At 45.9% G+C, this 15,934-nt stretch overlaps 1 protein-coding gene across 1 annotated transcript in view; it reads left to right on the top strand.

Annotated features, from left to right (window-relative positions):
* The window catches only part of NOTCH2 (notch receptor 2), a 159,674-nt gene that overhangs the window by 27,238 nt on the left and 116,502 nt on the right, over positions 1-15,934 (top strand). The window contains exon 2 of the mRNA XM_045026116.1: positions 6,361-6,442. Within this exon, the coding sequence (XP_044882051.1) occupies positions 6,361-6,442 (82 nt within the window). The remainder of the gene's footprint in view (positions 1-6,360; positions 6,443-15,934) is intronic.

Here is a 15,934-nt window from a genome sequence, read left to right as displayed (position 1 = left end):
TGCAGGGTTACTGCTCTGGGAACTGCAGGGCACCAGTGGACATGGGGCTGGTTGGAGGCAGGGCAGGGGCTGACTGGAGGTAGAGTCTGTCTGCAGGCAGGGTAAGGGGTGTGTGGGGTGGGCTGGCTTCAGGCAGGGCCACAGGGGGTTGCGGCAGGGGTTGGCAGGGCTGGAGACAGAGGAGTGTGGGACTGTCTGGCTTCAAGCAGGGGGGTGCGGCAGGGGTTGGCTGCAGGCAGGGCAGGGGGTGCAGTGCTGGCTGCAGGCAGGGCAGGGGGTGCAGTGCTGGCTGCAGGCAGGGCAGGGGGTGCGGGGCTGGCTGCAGGCAGGGCGGGGGGTGCAGGGCTGGTGCGGGCAGGGGATGCAGCAGAGGCAGCTGGAGCCCCGTCCCTTTAAATAGCCCCCAAGTCCCCAGCTATCCCAGGGCTCTGGGGGCTATTTAAAGGGCCTGGGGCTCCCCTGGGTCTACCCCCCCGGCCCTTTAAATAGCCACGGGAGCCCTGGGGAAGCGGTGGGGCTCCGGCGGCTATTTAAAGGACCGGGGTGGCAGAGGCAGCTACCCCAGGGCTCTGGGGGCTATTTAAAGGGCCCAGAGCTCCAGCCGGGAGAGCGGGGCCGCGGGGCTTGTTGCACTCCAGCTGGGGTTGCAGGGCCGCGGGGCTTGCCGCGCTCCGGCCAGAGCTCCAGCCAGGAGAGTGGGGCCGCCACGCTCCAGCCGGAGCTCCGACCGGGGCTGTGGGGCTTGCCGCACTCCGGCCGGAGCTCCAGCCGGGGCCGTGGGGTGGCCGGAGCTCCAGCCGGGGCCGTGGGGCGGCCGGAGCTCCAGCCGGGGCCGCGGGGCCGTGGGGCGGCTGCGCTCCGGCCGGCGCTCTGGCCAGGAGAGCGGGGCCGCGGAAGACCTCGGAGCGAACCGCAGCCAGGGTGAGTAAGTAAAAAAGATTAAAAAGGCACCTAAGGCGCGGGGCCCGATTCCCGGGAATCAGGCGAATTGGCCTAAAGCCAGCCCTGTTGGTCTGGTAACCCACCCACTTAGCAGTGAGGATGCAGGCTAAACCACTAGAGTGCTGATAGACCTCCAGTGCCTTCCCACAATTCTCCCCATGTGCCTAGAAGACAGACAAATTCTCTCACAATTCACTCAGAAAGAATCATGGAGCAGCTCAGTTTACTGCTGCACAAAGAACTGTGGGATGTGCCCAGCAGTCCTAGCGACACACAGGTGAGCACAGGACCAGTGAGGGCACAGTAATTCAGGTGTGGCTTTGTACTGTGGCTGCTCACACCCGGCCTAGGGACCGAGTTGCCAGTCACCTGAGTGAATGCTGCCATGAAGATGTACTCTAAAAAAACGGATTTTCTGACAAAAGAAAAGGAGACGAAGTCATAGCAGCCTCCTTGGATATGTTGCAAGCTCTTTCAGGCTGAAGAGGCAGATCAGTTATACACTAACCTAATGATTAATGAAGGCAGGAGGGATCTTGTGAGAGAAGGAGTAAAAATCAGTGACAACATGACTCAAAAACCTTGTTTGATCCACTTGGTCCGTGTACAACTTTAGAAGAAAGGTCTGGTCAGTCTATTTTGTCTTTCCAGATAATACCCTCTTCCTTCATGTTGAGCATACAGGCAAGTCTCATCTTACGCGGGGGTTCTGTTGTGCAGTTAGCGCGTAAAGCGAAAACCGCGTATAGTCAAAATTACATTGAGTTGAATGGCAGGCGGAATCACCCGCACTACAGATACAGTATTAAAATTGTTATTTTTCTCTTTTTTGAGGTTTTTGTTTTTGTTTTTGCTAACCGCGTAAAGCTGAAATCGCATGTTAAATGCACGTAAGATGCGACAGACCTGTACAGTAAGTTTTCAGGTAACTCAATATTTAGCATAACCTTAATATACTGTTTATTGTGGGTGAGTTAATGATATTGGAATCTTTACTTTTATTTTCTGACTCTTGTGCGTATCTTGGTAAGGTAGCTAGACATGGCTGTTGATGTAAACAAAGTAACTGATAAATAAATATCTCCTGTCTGTGTGTTCCATTCTATGCATCCGAAGAAGTGAGCTTTAGCTCACGAAAGCTCATGCTACAATAAATTTGTTAGTCTTTAAGGTGCCACAAGTACTCCTGTTTTTTTTGCGGATACAGACTAACACGGCTGCTACTCTGAAAAAAGTAACTGAAGTTGCTTATTTCTTTGCATTCATTATTAAATTGTCTTCCTGCATTTCATGATAATTTTAGCAATGCTTCTTGCACAGAGAAGAAGCTAATTTTGCTATGGGAGCCATAGCAAGGGAGACTTTAATGTCCCTTGTGTATATATAAAAGAATGTTTTCATGTTAAACTATTTTAGCTTTTTAACTGAGTACCTCTTTCAGTAATTTTAAATATTTGTAATGTAATTGGAACAATTTTAATCTTATTTACATTTGATTGTTTTTGTTTGTTTAGTCTATTTTAATTGTCCAAGCTGAAGGAAGTACAAAAAGTAGTCGCTTTCACTTCTGTTTAGTCAGTATTGGATTATCATGCCCTATCATGCACTACAGTTAAATGCTTGATTTGTACTGTCCAATTTGTACAGCTATTGAAACTGACAACGTAACCCTCAGTGTTTTAATGATCTGCTAGGCAGCAGTTCAAGGTGATGCTGTTTTGTTGGAAAAACAGAGGGACTTCATCTTTGCTCTTCTGTTCCAGTCTTTGGGCTGATAAACTGGGACAGAGGCTGCACATATTTCCTGCTACTGTAAGAATCTACTCTTCTTTGCCTGTGCTGCTCTACTTTGATTCACTGGTCTGCAGGATCTTTATAGAAAAACTGAATGCAGTCACCATCTTATTTCCTTATTCTTGGCCATGCCAAGATGCTATTGAAAGTTAAGTCTATATTGGTGGCCAAATGCTAGTTACACTTTTGAGTGGGATACAAAAAGTCAAACAGTCAGTTTTCATTGTAACGACGAAGGTTTTCTCTGAATACTGTGTGGGTATCTCAGTTTCCTCTATGCATTTCTTAAGTATCTAGGTGGTGGGATAAGGGTGTGTGATTGTTGCAGAGCCCTAGGCAGGTGTGATGCTGTCTGTACAGAGAATGGCCGACATCCTGTCTCCTGGAAACTGATGGCCTGGGCCCCTCCCCTGCAAGGTGCCAACTGAAGGTGTTGGAGAACAAAGATCAGGTGGCCTCCTGGCCTGGGAAAGAGACAAAGGCCAGAGGAGGGGCTGGAGGGAGTTTCAGTTTTGGAGCTGGCTGGGGAGATGGGGGAAGGCCCAGAACCTGGGTCTGGGCTTCCCACCCTCCCAAGATGGACCTGACTGATGGGTCCTGTTTTCTGTACCTACAAGCTCTGTTTTAGACTATGTTCCTGTCGTCTAATAAACCTTCTGTTTTACTGGATGGCTGATAGTCATGATGAATCACAGGAAGTGTGGGTTGCAGGGCCCTGACTCCCCCACACTCCATGACACAAGGCTTCAAAGCGAATATGGAAATCTGTTTGCAAGTACTGGTGAAGAGGAAATAAACCAAATCTTCTGGTTCTCATTGTGTTGGCCTTATCAGTGTGGGTAGATTGAAAATTCAAGTACTCTGAGGTAGAGACATATGAACACACACCTCTGTCTTCCTAGGCCAGTCCATTAAAATTTGCTAATAGTCACTTTATTTCTTGTCCTACTTAGAGGATAATAGAGGACTGTAGAGCGTGAAGTTGCTAAATCTTAAATGCCCAGACACTTTACAATTAAAAACCACACTGGCCCAAATTTAACATTTGCTGTGGGAGCAATTAGGCTGCTGTACCGATAATGTTGGAGATACAGTTGTAAATATAACTATGGGGTGTGGGTTATGTGGCTATTTACTATGTAGAAGCAATGGATGTTGTTGGTAAGTGGAGAAAGAGTAGGCCATGGGTGCAAAGTGTAATCAGACTGAACTTTTTTGACAGTTGCTGGAAAATAACTGTTGTAAGTCTGTGTTAAAGCTCTTGTTGCCTAGTAACCCTGACCTAATAGGTTATCCTAAGGGGCTCAGAGAGGAATTTTGTTCATTTCCTGATTACTGAGCAGAGGCTGTACTGGCTCTAAGTGCCCCATTTTCTGAAATCAAGTTAATAAGAAACAGGAATTCACATTTTGTGAGGAATAGAATTGCTGTAGCTTTAGATATAGGACTTAATTTTATTTTATTTTTCTTGGGACTGTGAGTGTACAGTGTTCCTACACACCTCATAGGGTATATGAATTATTTACATTCTCAAGGGTTGTTGAGAAATAACATTTCAAGCCTGATATAGTAACTGCAATCCTTTCTGAGTTTGTCTGGTTTGCAGACATAACTGGATGCTGAGAAACTTTAGTAGGCATGATAACTCTGCCTCTGTTGCTTTGTGTCTGGGGCAGCCCACCAGCTCCATTCCTTGTTGGAGAAATTCATGTCCACAATTTAGACCCTAAGTGCAGGTTGTACAAGGAGTCCCCTTCCACCTCTGTTTTATCAAATTACTCCTGGATATAGGTGTCTGCTTCACTCAAATACAAGTAATCCAAATACAGAAGCTGAAGTTAAATGTTCAGGGTTTGATACAAATCAAGTAAAGCAAAACTGAAATAAGGGGCTGCCTGTTCTGCAGCATGTGGAACACATGGGTCTGTAGATTAGAATAGCAGTGCAAGAGGGGGCAATATATTACTGAAGCGCCTAGAGGCCTTAACCAAGATCAGTGGTGGTTAGTGCTTTACAAACACACAGTATCCTTAAGCTGACAGTCTAAATCATGGATGGGCAAACTTTTTGGGCCGAGGGCCACATCTGGGTGCTGCGAAATATCAAGACAGATGGCATCCCGACCAAACATTGGTCAGGATGTGGGACAAATGCCTAAATATCGGGACAGTCCTGATCTTATTGGGACGTCTGGTCACCCTACAGGAGCTTGGGGTGTGGGAGGGAGTGTGGAGTGTGGGATGGGGTGCGGTGTGCAGGCAGGGGCTCAGGGCAAGGGATTGGGGCAGAGGAGGCTGCGGGGTGTATGAGAGGGCTCAGGGAAGGGGGTTGGGGTACAGGATGGGGCTCAGGGCAGAGGTGCAGGGGGGTACGGACTGCGGGAGGGGGCTCAGGGCTGGGGGTTGTGGTGCAGGAGCGGTGCGGGGTACGGCAGGGGGTTCAGGGCAGGGGTTGGGATGCACAGCGGTGCAGGGTGCGGCAGGGAGTTGGGGTACAGGAAGGGTGTGGGGTGTACAAGGGGGCTCAGGGCAGGGAGTTGGGGTACAGTAGGGGTTCGGGCTCCAGCCCGGCGCCGCTTACCTCAAGCGGCTTCAGGGTGGTGGTGGCGCGCACCGGGGGGCAGGGTAGGCTCCCTGCATACCTGCCCCGTCCCCAGCCCCATGCCGCTCCAGGAAGCGCAGCAGCCCCGGGGGGCGGAGGGCTCTGCGTGCACTGCCCTTGCTGTGCCTCCAGGTATCTCGCCCAAAGCTCCCATTGGCCACGGTTCCCTGTTCTCGGCCAATGGGAACTGTGGGGGGCAGTGCCTGGACGCAGGGGCAAGGCATGGAGCTCTCTGCCTGGTCTAAATAGATAAAGGCCTGGGGGGATAAGTGCGGGTAAAACAGAGGCACAGAGGTGGAGTGACTTGCTCAAGATCATCCAGCAGGCAAGTGGCAAAACCAGGAGTAGAACCTAGGTCTCCTTATCCACTAGACCATGCTTGATGCCTATCTTAAAAAGTCTCTACATTCAGTCTACAGAATGTCTTTCCTTCTCAGTATGTAGATTATATTATACACATCTTTGTTTCTTAAGAGCTAATCTGCTCCTGTTTATCTCCCAGCCATAATCTTCTGTTCAGTCATAATTGCCCCATTAACTGTGATGTCATAGCAATTTCTGGATTAATTTGGAGAATAAGCAGCAAATGCATGTGAGATATTGAGGAACAGAGCCTCTCTTTTAATGCATATGTCCTTAGAGATTGGAAAGAAAGGATGGAAAAAGAGTGTGGTGCAGGATGTTCTAAGTAGAAGGTTCATCAGGAGTTGTTTTATTTAAGGGTGGCTCCTAGCCAAGGTGTAAAGTTTGAAACCATTGTGTCCTATACATTGAAGTAATGCCACTAACGTCTTTGTTGTTTGCTAGAGTTACTGTGCTTTGTTTTGAAAGTTTGTCTGTTAAGAGAAACTAGATGTTTTTAGTGCCCCCTATGTTGCTCCACTACACAAGCATTGTGGATTTGATTCCTTTTGCAATCCCTTGGGTTACTTTTGAAGTTTTAAATATTAAACACTTCAGTGTTTTAATACTGCTATGACATATGATGGTTACTGGCTTAACTCTCCATTGCTTTTCTTTCAGCTTTACAGTGCCTAGATGCTTTTAAGCCTTGTATCAATGAGGGAAAATGCATCTCCTATCGCAATGGCACAGGATATTGCAAGTAAGTAAGCTTTACTTTAATCCTGTCCTCTCCTCTGCTTTTCAGCCCAGATCTTACACATAAAGAAAACAACCCAAAGGCTGTGGTCAGGTTCAGGCTTAGTGTGAATTTTTGATTGACATGAAGAATCTTTAAGCCATGGCTGCCTTTGGATTGTAGGCTGCATACCTGTGGAAGAACAGAAAAATAGAGATTAGAGATGTAAAGACTTGTTACCAAGCCCTTGAAAATAGTACCTTACATTACTCTGGTTCTCCTTTGAGATTGTCTGAATGTGTCCTCATACTCGGGTGATGCATGTCTCTAAAGCCATGGTGTCCAAACTTTTCCTATCTCTCCCTGCCCCCTTACCAGTAATGAATCCGGCCATGCCCCTCCTCCCCATTACTTCACAGTTGGCACAGCAGAGGAGGTTGGGCTGGGGGCAGAACTGGGACTGGGGGAAGAACTGGGGCTAGAGGCAGAGCTGGCCTGGAGCCGGACAGGGAATAAAGGCAGATCTGGCCCGGGGGGCAGAGAGGAGCTGCGTCTGGGGGCGGAGCTGGGCTGGGGCAGAGTGGTGCTCCCTCCACGCTCCCTCATGGAGCTCGCCCGAGCCCTGTCGTGCACACTCCTGAATGTTCCTCCAGGGTGTGCCCCACTGTTTGGGGACCACTGCTCTAAAGCATAGCTTGGGACTTCCTTGGCTAGCAGTTTACCCTTAACTTAAGGTTTAATTTAAAAACCTGTTAGTTTTTGTCCAGGTTCTTAGATTGGGCCTTGATAGTTTGACTTCTTTACATTAAGTTAGGAATAGAGGCTGTGAAAGTGATGAACCTTATGGGCAGATTTCCCCATCCTGCTCCAAAACATCTGTAACTTGTAGCACAGGGGTTCTCAGACTTTTGTACTGGTGACCCCTTTCACACAGCAAGCCTCTGATTGTGACCCCCCCCCCGTATGCATTAAAACTTTTTTTTATATATTTAACACCATTATAAATGCTGGAGGCAAAGCAGGGTTTGGGGTGGAGGGTGACAGCTTGCGACCCCCCGATGTAATAACCTCGCAACCCCCTGAGGGGTCCCGACCCCCAGTTTGAGAACCTCTGTTGTAGCTGGTGCGAACTCACTCCTCTTCCAGAGGCTTGGCTTTATTTACAAAAGGAACTCAAAGCTCAAAATCCAGGCCAAACGTAGCTATTTGCAGGGTTCCTCTGAACTCTGGTACCCCCACCATAGGTTCTGTCACCTCTTTGTCTCTGTGGGGGTAACAAGCCCCATTCAGCTCTGTGTCACAGGAACCCACCTACTATTTCCCAGCTCATAGGGTTGGTTTCCTGGCAAATTCTTGCAGTCTTGTTATAAAGGTGACTTTGCTTTTTTCTGCTGTATGGAAAATCTCTAAAACTGCAAAGGGTGCACTGGAGCAGTCTGTAGTTTCTGGAAAATGACATTGTACCTGTCGGGGCGGCTCTAGGGATTTTGCTGCCCCAAGCACGGCTGGCAGGCTGCCTCTAGCGGTTTGCCTGCCTGCGGGAGGTCCTCCGAAGCCGCGGGACCAGCGGACCCTCCGCAGGCACTCCTGCGGGAGGTCCACTGAAGCCGCGGGACCAGCGGACCCTCTGCAGGCAAGCTGCCGAAGGCAGCCTGCCTGCTGCCCTCGCGGCGTCGGCAGAGCGCCCCCCCACGGCTTGCCATCCCAAGCATGTGCTTGGGCCTGGAGCCACCCCTGGTATCTGTTTGAACACAACTCACTTTTGGTAGGTTAACTTTGCAACTACAAGGATGGACATTTTTTAAAAGCAAGCTTCACCTCTGCAACAGTTGATGGTGTTGGTCATCCTCACTTGCTAAAGTCAGCTTCCCACTTGCCTGTGGTGACTGGATTTTTCAAGCCTTGTTTACTTAGTTAATGCTAGTAGTACCATTTTATAGCACACTGAAATCCTCTCTTCTTGGTGCTTACATTCTTGACATATTTGTAGATTTCGTCCCACCTACTTAGGCTGGCTAAGTAACCAGCTATTCATATTTAGCTCTTTTCAACATTTCCTTCATAAACGAGTCCCTCCTGCCTCTGAATGTTTGTAACCCATCTCTAAAGTCCTTTCAGCTTGTCAGTATCTTTCTGCTTAGAGGGTGCCCAAAACTGAAAGCAATATTTTGTGAAATTGCACCTGAGATGTGTAGATAGAAAATCATAATCTCCCAATACTGGGATGCCTTTTCAGTTACAAATTGATGGGGTTTTTGCAGCCATGATGCACTGCATGCTAACACTTGCTGTTCTCTATCATCTCTTAGGTTTTTCACCCTTATTGCTTCCCAGGTTTCTCCTTCCCATGCTTTGGATTATTTCCCCCAGATGTATGAGTGGCATTTTTTAAAGCTAAAGCTTTCTTTCTCTCCTTGTCTGTTAAATAACTTTCTGTTTCTGTCTTGTGACTGGTGTTGCAGTTGCTCCCAGTCAGCACCACTTGTAAATTTATTAATCTGGTGTCTGTCTAGGTGTGCAGATCATAATAAAGGTGTTAAATAAAACTGATTCCAACACTCGTCCCTGTTGTACCTCTTTACAAACATCTCCATCTTGATACAGTGTTCTTGACTATATACCATCTCTTAGACAGTTTTCAATACACCTGGTAACTTAGCTACTTTGAATTTCTCATTTAAGATTTTGACGCTGTTGGTTGTTCTACTAAATCCAACTGTTGCTCACTTCAATATCAAGCATATGTGTCAAGAGGGACACCCAAGTAATTTAAAGCCATGATTGCTGGCAATACTTCTGGCTGGTGGTGGCTTTAATCGTTCAACAAAAATGTATGATTCAGAGGTGTTTGTAACTCTTGCTGCTGCCTTCCTCCTTTCTCGTAAAAGTCTAATGCAGGCCCAATCTTCCCCTACTTCCAGTCTCACAGCTCAATCCTTCTGTAGGCGCCAATGAAAACTGAAGACATGCAGTGCAAGTTTTGACACCTGCATGACCTTGCACCAAATTTCCAGTTCTGGTTTAATGCTTTCTTTTTTGTAGAGAGGAAGGAAATGTAGCAGAAAACTCAAACTCAGTCCTTTAAGGTGGAATTTCCATGTTGGCTGTTAGCATCCTGTTTTCCTTTGCAATGATTATAGGGAACTTTTAATAGGGGAACTTCCCATCTGCTGGGGCAACCTAAACTATTTTCTGAAATATTTTTATAGCTGCAAGAGTAGAAACATTGTGTTCAGGAAGCTGAGCTTTCAGATCAGGGCAAGTGAACTGACTCGGAGCTCTCCAGTATCACTCACTAGTTAGCTAAATCCCCACCCCTCCCACTTGATTGTGTTTTCTGAGTTTGCTGCAGTACTTCCTCTGTTTGGCAATAAGTTAATGAGAGGCTCTCTTCCTCTTTCTTCTCTCCACAGAGTTGTTTGTTCCATTGTGTTATCAGACTAACTTGTTACGGCTGGGAGTAGGGGAAGATTTAGGGCCTGCAGTAGACTTTTCCCAGAAAGGAGAAAGGCAATAGCAAGAGTTATATACAGCTTTAAATCATAAATTTTTTTTTTCAAAATAAATGGTTAAAGCCACCACCAGCCAGACGTATTGCAAACAACCACAGCTTTAAATTACTATCCATGAGGAACAAATGGACAGATGAAGTAGAAGCCCAGTACATCATAGGCAGATATACATTGAATAAGAATTGGGTTAGACTAGAATGTTAATAAGCAAAATAACTAGTCTAAATACTTGGCAAAGCAGTTAGAAAATGACAGCTTAGTACTGAAACCACTATCATCAGAGTGGTAATTCTGTACTGTCCATGTCCTGCTTAAAAAGGGACCTGGATCTAGGCTAGAAAAAGCCTCCTCTAACGTGGCCAACTTCTGGTGGTTAATTCTTCCAGGGTGGGGATGGAGATCTTGAGCCTAATGATAAAGCTTTGTTGGATCCTGTATATTCTATTAAAGCACACTGCTCTTGTGACTCGTTTATATATGCTTTGGATAGCTCTGTTCCTGCTCTGCCAGTTTTCTTATGGGACTGTTTGATGGTGCTTCTAACCTCCTTTATCCTTGACTTTGTAGTTAGGCAAATTCCTCACTCCTGTTTCTGTCTATGCTGAGGTCAGAATTAGTTTTCTTTCTGAGGTGTCTCAATGAGTCTCTTCAGACAGTAGATACAAAATACTTCTCTTAAATGGATTTTATTGACACAATTAGAAGTCAAAGAAGCTATAAAAAAGTAGTAATGCACTTGCCTAGACAGCAAAGAGCTGCACTAAACAGGCCAGCAGCCTAAATTCTAAAGTATTGTTCAGGGTGTCACTGACCTGAGTTTTCAGAACAGACAGTGAATTGAAGGAAGCTGTTAGAAGTGCTGTGGAAGAAGGGGGTATCTTGCTAAATTTGTACAGGGCCTTGTGCAATGGCCTGCATTTGTGCACACTTTGTAGGCACTTGAGGTAGGCAGAGGGTTGGGGTGTGTGTGTTCATAAACCAGAGGATAGACCAAAAAAAACTTTTAAAGACTTTTAGCCAATTTCTCTCTCTTTCTTTTGAATTCTGACTTTTGCCAAACCCATGGGATCAAAAATGCAATAATTGCCCCAGGCTCGCCATCACACTGTTCACCATAGTAACCTCCCCAGCAGCCCTAGGTGCTGAGCAAATGCCAGCTATCCCCCAGCACAGCTGCCAAGGTTTGTGCAATGCCATGTCCTACCCCTGCCTCTGCTTGGAGTGGGATGGTATGTTGACCATAAGCTGAATTCTGTGGTTATATGCAAATCAAAAACTTGGATAGAAGCTGCACTGCCTCCTGCCTTCAAGCTCAGTGGAAGGACTTAAAAGCAGCTTGGGTCCCGTGGAGCAACAGGATGATGGTAAGGGGTTTCCAGGCCCATCTGAATTCATTTAGCCCATCCTCTTCTCCAGGACTTTGGCCAGCCCTTATTTCAGGTAGGCCCTTCTTAGCTGGCTCTTCCCAATCAGATTCCAGCTGCAGGGACCACCTGGGTTGAGCGCTAGTGCCCCAGACTGCCTGCAGGGCCCAGCCTACAAAGAGGAGCTCCATGAGCTGAGACGGATGTCTTCACAGGGTCTGCTTTCAGGGGCCAGGGTCAGTCCCAGATTAATCCATGGAAAACATCCACTTGAAACCTGAATTCAGAATAGAGGGAGGCCTTTCCCTCTTAGGATGAGACTTGTTGATCTACCCCCTTCCCCCTCTCTTTAGGGATTGGAAGGAAATCCTAAAGGCTGAAGCAAAAGGAAAGGGAGGAGCCCCTCAAAAGGAGAGGTGCTCACTCTTTCCATCTAGAATCCAGGGGGAGAAGCTGGCACTATATTCCCTAGTCTCCCAATATTCTCTGTTGGCGGTGGGCTGTGGGGACAAAAAGCTGCCCAGGGCCCAGGTGGGCAGGAAACACAAAGCCGAGTTTCATCATAGAGATTTCTGGTCCTTTTGTTGTTTGTTTTATTGGTATTACCGTAGCACCTAGGAGTCCAAGTCATGCACCAGGACCCCACTGTGCTAGACATCGTACAGACACACAACAAAAAGGCAGTCCCTGCCACAAAGTGCTTACAAGATAAATAGTAAGAAGAAAGGGATAAGCTAGCCAGAGAATCCTGTTCTTCCTCCTGAGTCTGTGTGGGAGTCAGAAGGAAAAGACTGATTAAAACCTGTCCCAGAATCTTTGCAAACTGTCTCAACTTTGTTGTGGGGCCTACGTTTTCCCTCCGATGATCCTCCAATCAAAACAAAGGGGGTGTCAAGTGGGAGCAAGCATTCTAGGAAATTCCTCCCTTCATATACCAAATTAGAACTACATGCTTCCTCCTGTGCAGCCCCAGATGATATCCCTAGGCCTGAATGGGAAACTCGCATGAAAACCAAACATCTGGAAAGATTGGCTAAAGTAATCTGCAGTCAGGTAGACTGAGCTGGTGAATGTACCCAAAATGGATGTAGTACTGTCTGGTGAAGAACAACCATTCAAACTGAAAGGGCACTTCTTTCAAAGGACCCCACAAAAAGGGGGTAAACGCAACATTGAGGAGAAACAGCAACTTTGGAAGCACAACTGCATCAGCAGCCTCCATGTTTTCTGCTGGTTCTGTTTCTTTGGCATTGACAACATTGTGTGAATCCAACTCCTTGGATTTCCAGCTGTTTTTTTTTTTATTTGAATAACTATCTTTAGTGTGTTTAGCAAGGAGAACATCTATTGTGAAACTTTCTGAGAGCCTGCACTAAGGCACTGTAGGCAATTGCAGACTGGAGCTGTGAGCTGTGAAGGAAAAAAGCGGGTTGGACTGAGTTCTGACTAAAGTATTTGTGCTGGAAAGTAGCCCAGAGGGAGTAAAGGAGAAGCTTTAATTATAAACAGCTGCAGGGCTGATGAAGCCCATAAGACATTTTTCCACTTCAAATTCTTTGTAGCTTTCAAAAATCATAATTGGAAATAGCCTATGTGTGAAACTTGTTCTTAAATAAATGATTAAATTCTCACTGAAGTAGACAAAGAAAGCTCACATGCTTCTAGAAAGTGCCAGGACAAACTTCATGCTCCCATCACTGTTCCTGAGAATTAGATGGAAAACTGAGGAAAAACAGTGGCTTTTGTTTAGAAAGGGTATTATTTCCTGTTCTGAGCCTGTCATTTTGGAGCTGACACAAGCTGCTGTAATTTTAAGCTGCTCTCTAGACAAGTGGCTTTTATGTAAAGAACTTGAAAGAGCAAATCTTTCTGTGCCTCATTACTAGGGAAACTGATACAAGTTTATAGCAGTGGCTGGTGGATTAGAAGCATTCAAATCCGCTTTACTGCAGGTCTCAAAGTTCCCAGGTATAAACTGATGCACGTTTCTGGTGACATTATGGGGTATGTGTGCAGGGTCTTTTGTTTCTCAGGGTATATTGTCTCATAATGCTTATGCAGTAAATCAGTGTTATCTATACCTTCCTCACTTCCATACTTATTTATACCTAATCTGATTGCAGTCCTGTACTGAGTAGGGTTAGACACTACATTGGTGTAAATCTGCTTGGGCGACGCTAGCACTCTCATTGCTGTCTATGGGATATTAGCCTTTTCGGATGTTATCCCACCATTAGCCTAAGATGTAGCCCAGCAGGGAGTGCATTCTCATCCATGCTGGTTTTCAATTCACTTTTGTGGACAATCTTGGATGTTAAATGTAATCTATAAAACTACAAATGGTTTGGCCCCTGGATACCTGAGACTGCTTCTTGAATGAGGACTGAAGTTCTGAAACAGCCTGCCAAGGGTAGTAATCAGCGCAAAAAAACGAACTTAATTCAAAACTGAGTTTATGGAGGATATAGTATGATGAGGTTGCCTACAATGGCATATAGCCCATCTGCAACTGTTACTAGCAAATATCTCCAACAGCCAGAGATGGGACACCAAATGAGAGAGGGCTCTGAGTTACTACAGAGAATTTTTTCCCACGTGTCTGGCTGATGAGTCTCACCCACTTGCTTAGATTTAACTGATCACCATCTTTGGGGTCAGGAACGAATTTTCCACGAGGTCAAATTGGCAGAGAGTAGACCATATTATTTTTTTTTTGCCTTCCTATGCAGCATGGTGCACAAATCACTTGCTGGATTGAATTAGAGTAAATGGTGGATTCTTTGTAACTTAGTTTTTAAATCAAGGTTTGAGTACTTCAGTGACTTAGCCAGAGGTTATAGGTCTATTACAGGAGTGGGTTCTGTGACCTGTGATATGCAGAGCATACTAGATGTCTTAAAGTCTAGGCATCTACAGCAGTTCAGATCAACTGAGGAGCTTGAGCCATCAGCCCCAAAGGAGGCAGAGTATTTTCAGAGAAGAAGCTTCAATTTCAGAATTTGCTTCCCCAAACTTCTTAACCTTGGGTCACCCTGCAAATATTTTATGTTCTCCCAGACTTTTTCTGGTGTGGAAGGGTAGGCATAGATTAAAGAGGGTTATGGGAGAATTCTACTTTGGAGGCATGGAGGGGAGGGATGGAGAAGATCTTCAGTTTAGGACAATGTTGCTTATTTATAGTACATGGAATTGTTACTCTTCGTACATGTATCCAAAACTTTTTCACAGATAAGACAAGAAGAGACCATTGTGGTCATTAAGTCTGACCTCCTGTATAACACAGGCCACAGGATAACCCTGAGTTAATTCCTGTTTGAATTGGAGCAGAACTTTTAGAAAAACATCAATCTTAATTTAAAAATGGTTGATGATGGAGAATCCACCATGACCCATGGTAAATTGTTCCAATGGCTAATTATGCTCATTTTAAAAAATTTGCTCTTATTTCTAGTCAGAATTTGTCTAGCTTCAACTTTCAGCCACTGGAATCCATGTGGAGCCACACTAGAAACATACATGCTTGAAGATGACTCCCTGGTTACTGTTGCGTTCAGAGACCAGACAGTTTTTTAATCCATCAGATGTGTGCATTTTAAAAAAATTAGTGAACAGTTGATTTCAGTTCTGTTGCCACTAGATACTTTGCCTTGGACTTCACTAGAGAACTGATCACTCTTCTTGGTCAGAATCTCCCTTCCCTGGATCTGAGTAACTATGGCTGACTTAATTTAGAATTACTCATATCCTGGAGTAGGGAAAACGGAGCATCTGGAGTTCATCGCTAAAATATTTGTAGTGTGTGTCATGTCTGATGCTCCTAGTTGCCTCTTAGACAAGATGTACATATTTTGATTCCTCATCAAGTCATCTAGAATATAGAAAAATCTGCAGATCGACAGTCCATTTTTCTCTGTGTTTTTGATATTTTGGCTTATTTGATATACATTTTGCAGGTTGCTCCTTTAGCTGAAGGAAACAAATGGCAGTTTCTGCTCATTGCTTCAAAATGGATTGAAAATTCCTAGTCCAAAGTCCAGTCAGCAGATGGATTACAGCACTGTGTTTACACAAGTCTTGCTTAGTGAGAAATAGTGATTCTGCACACATAAATCTTTATAATATTGCCCCAATTATCAATAAATGTACCAGTTCATTTTTGTATTTCTTAGAGATGGAAGAAAGATGGTCTAGTGCAGTGATTCTCAAACTTTTGTACTGGTGACCCCTTTCTCATAGCAAGCCCCTGAGTGCGACCCGCCCCCCTTAAAAAGTGTTTTTAATTTATAATAGATTTAACATCATTATAAATGCTGGAGGCAAAGCAGGGTTTGGGATGGAGGCTGACACCTCGTGACCCCCCCCCCAATGTAATAACCTTGTGACCCCCTGAGGGGACCCAACCCCCAATTTGGTCTAATGGTTAAAGTGTTAGCCTGGGACATAGGTGCTGACTCAGTGGGTGCGCTTAGCACCCACTGGCAGCCAGTGGGAGGGGGTGTGCTTGGGGGGAGGGGCGGAACTGGGTGGGAATAGGCAGGATGGGGTGAAGTCTTGGGGTAACGGGTAGAGTGGGGCGGGGCCTGAGGCTGAGTGGGGGTTGAGCACCCCCAGGGAAAGGAGGAAGCCGATGCCTATGGCCT

This window comes from Mauremys mutica, chromosome 8 (genome assembly GCF_020497125.1).
Source record: "Mauremys mutica isolate MM-2020 ecotype Southern chromosome 8, ASM2049712v1, whole genome shotgun sequence".
In the NCBI taxonomy this organism is placed as follows: Eukaryota; Metazoa; Chordata; order Testudines; family Geoemydidae; genus Mauremys; species Mauremys mutica.
This window is presented reverse-complemented; position numbering and strand designations above follow the sequence as displayed.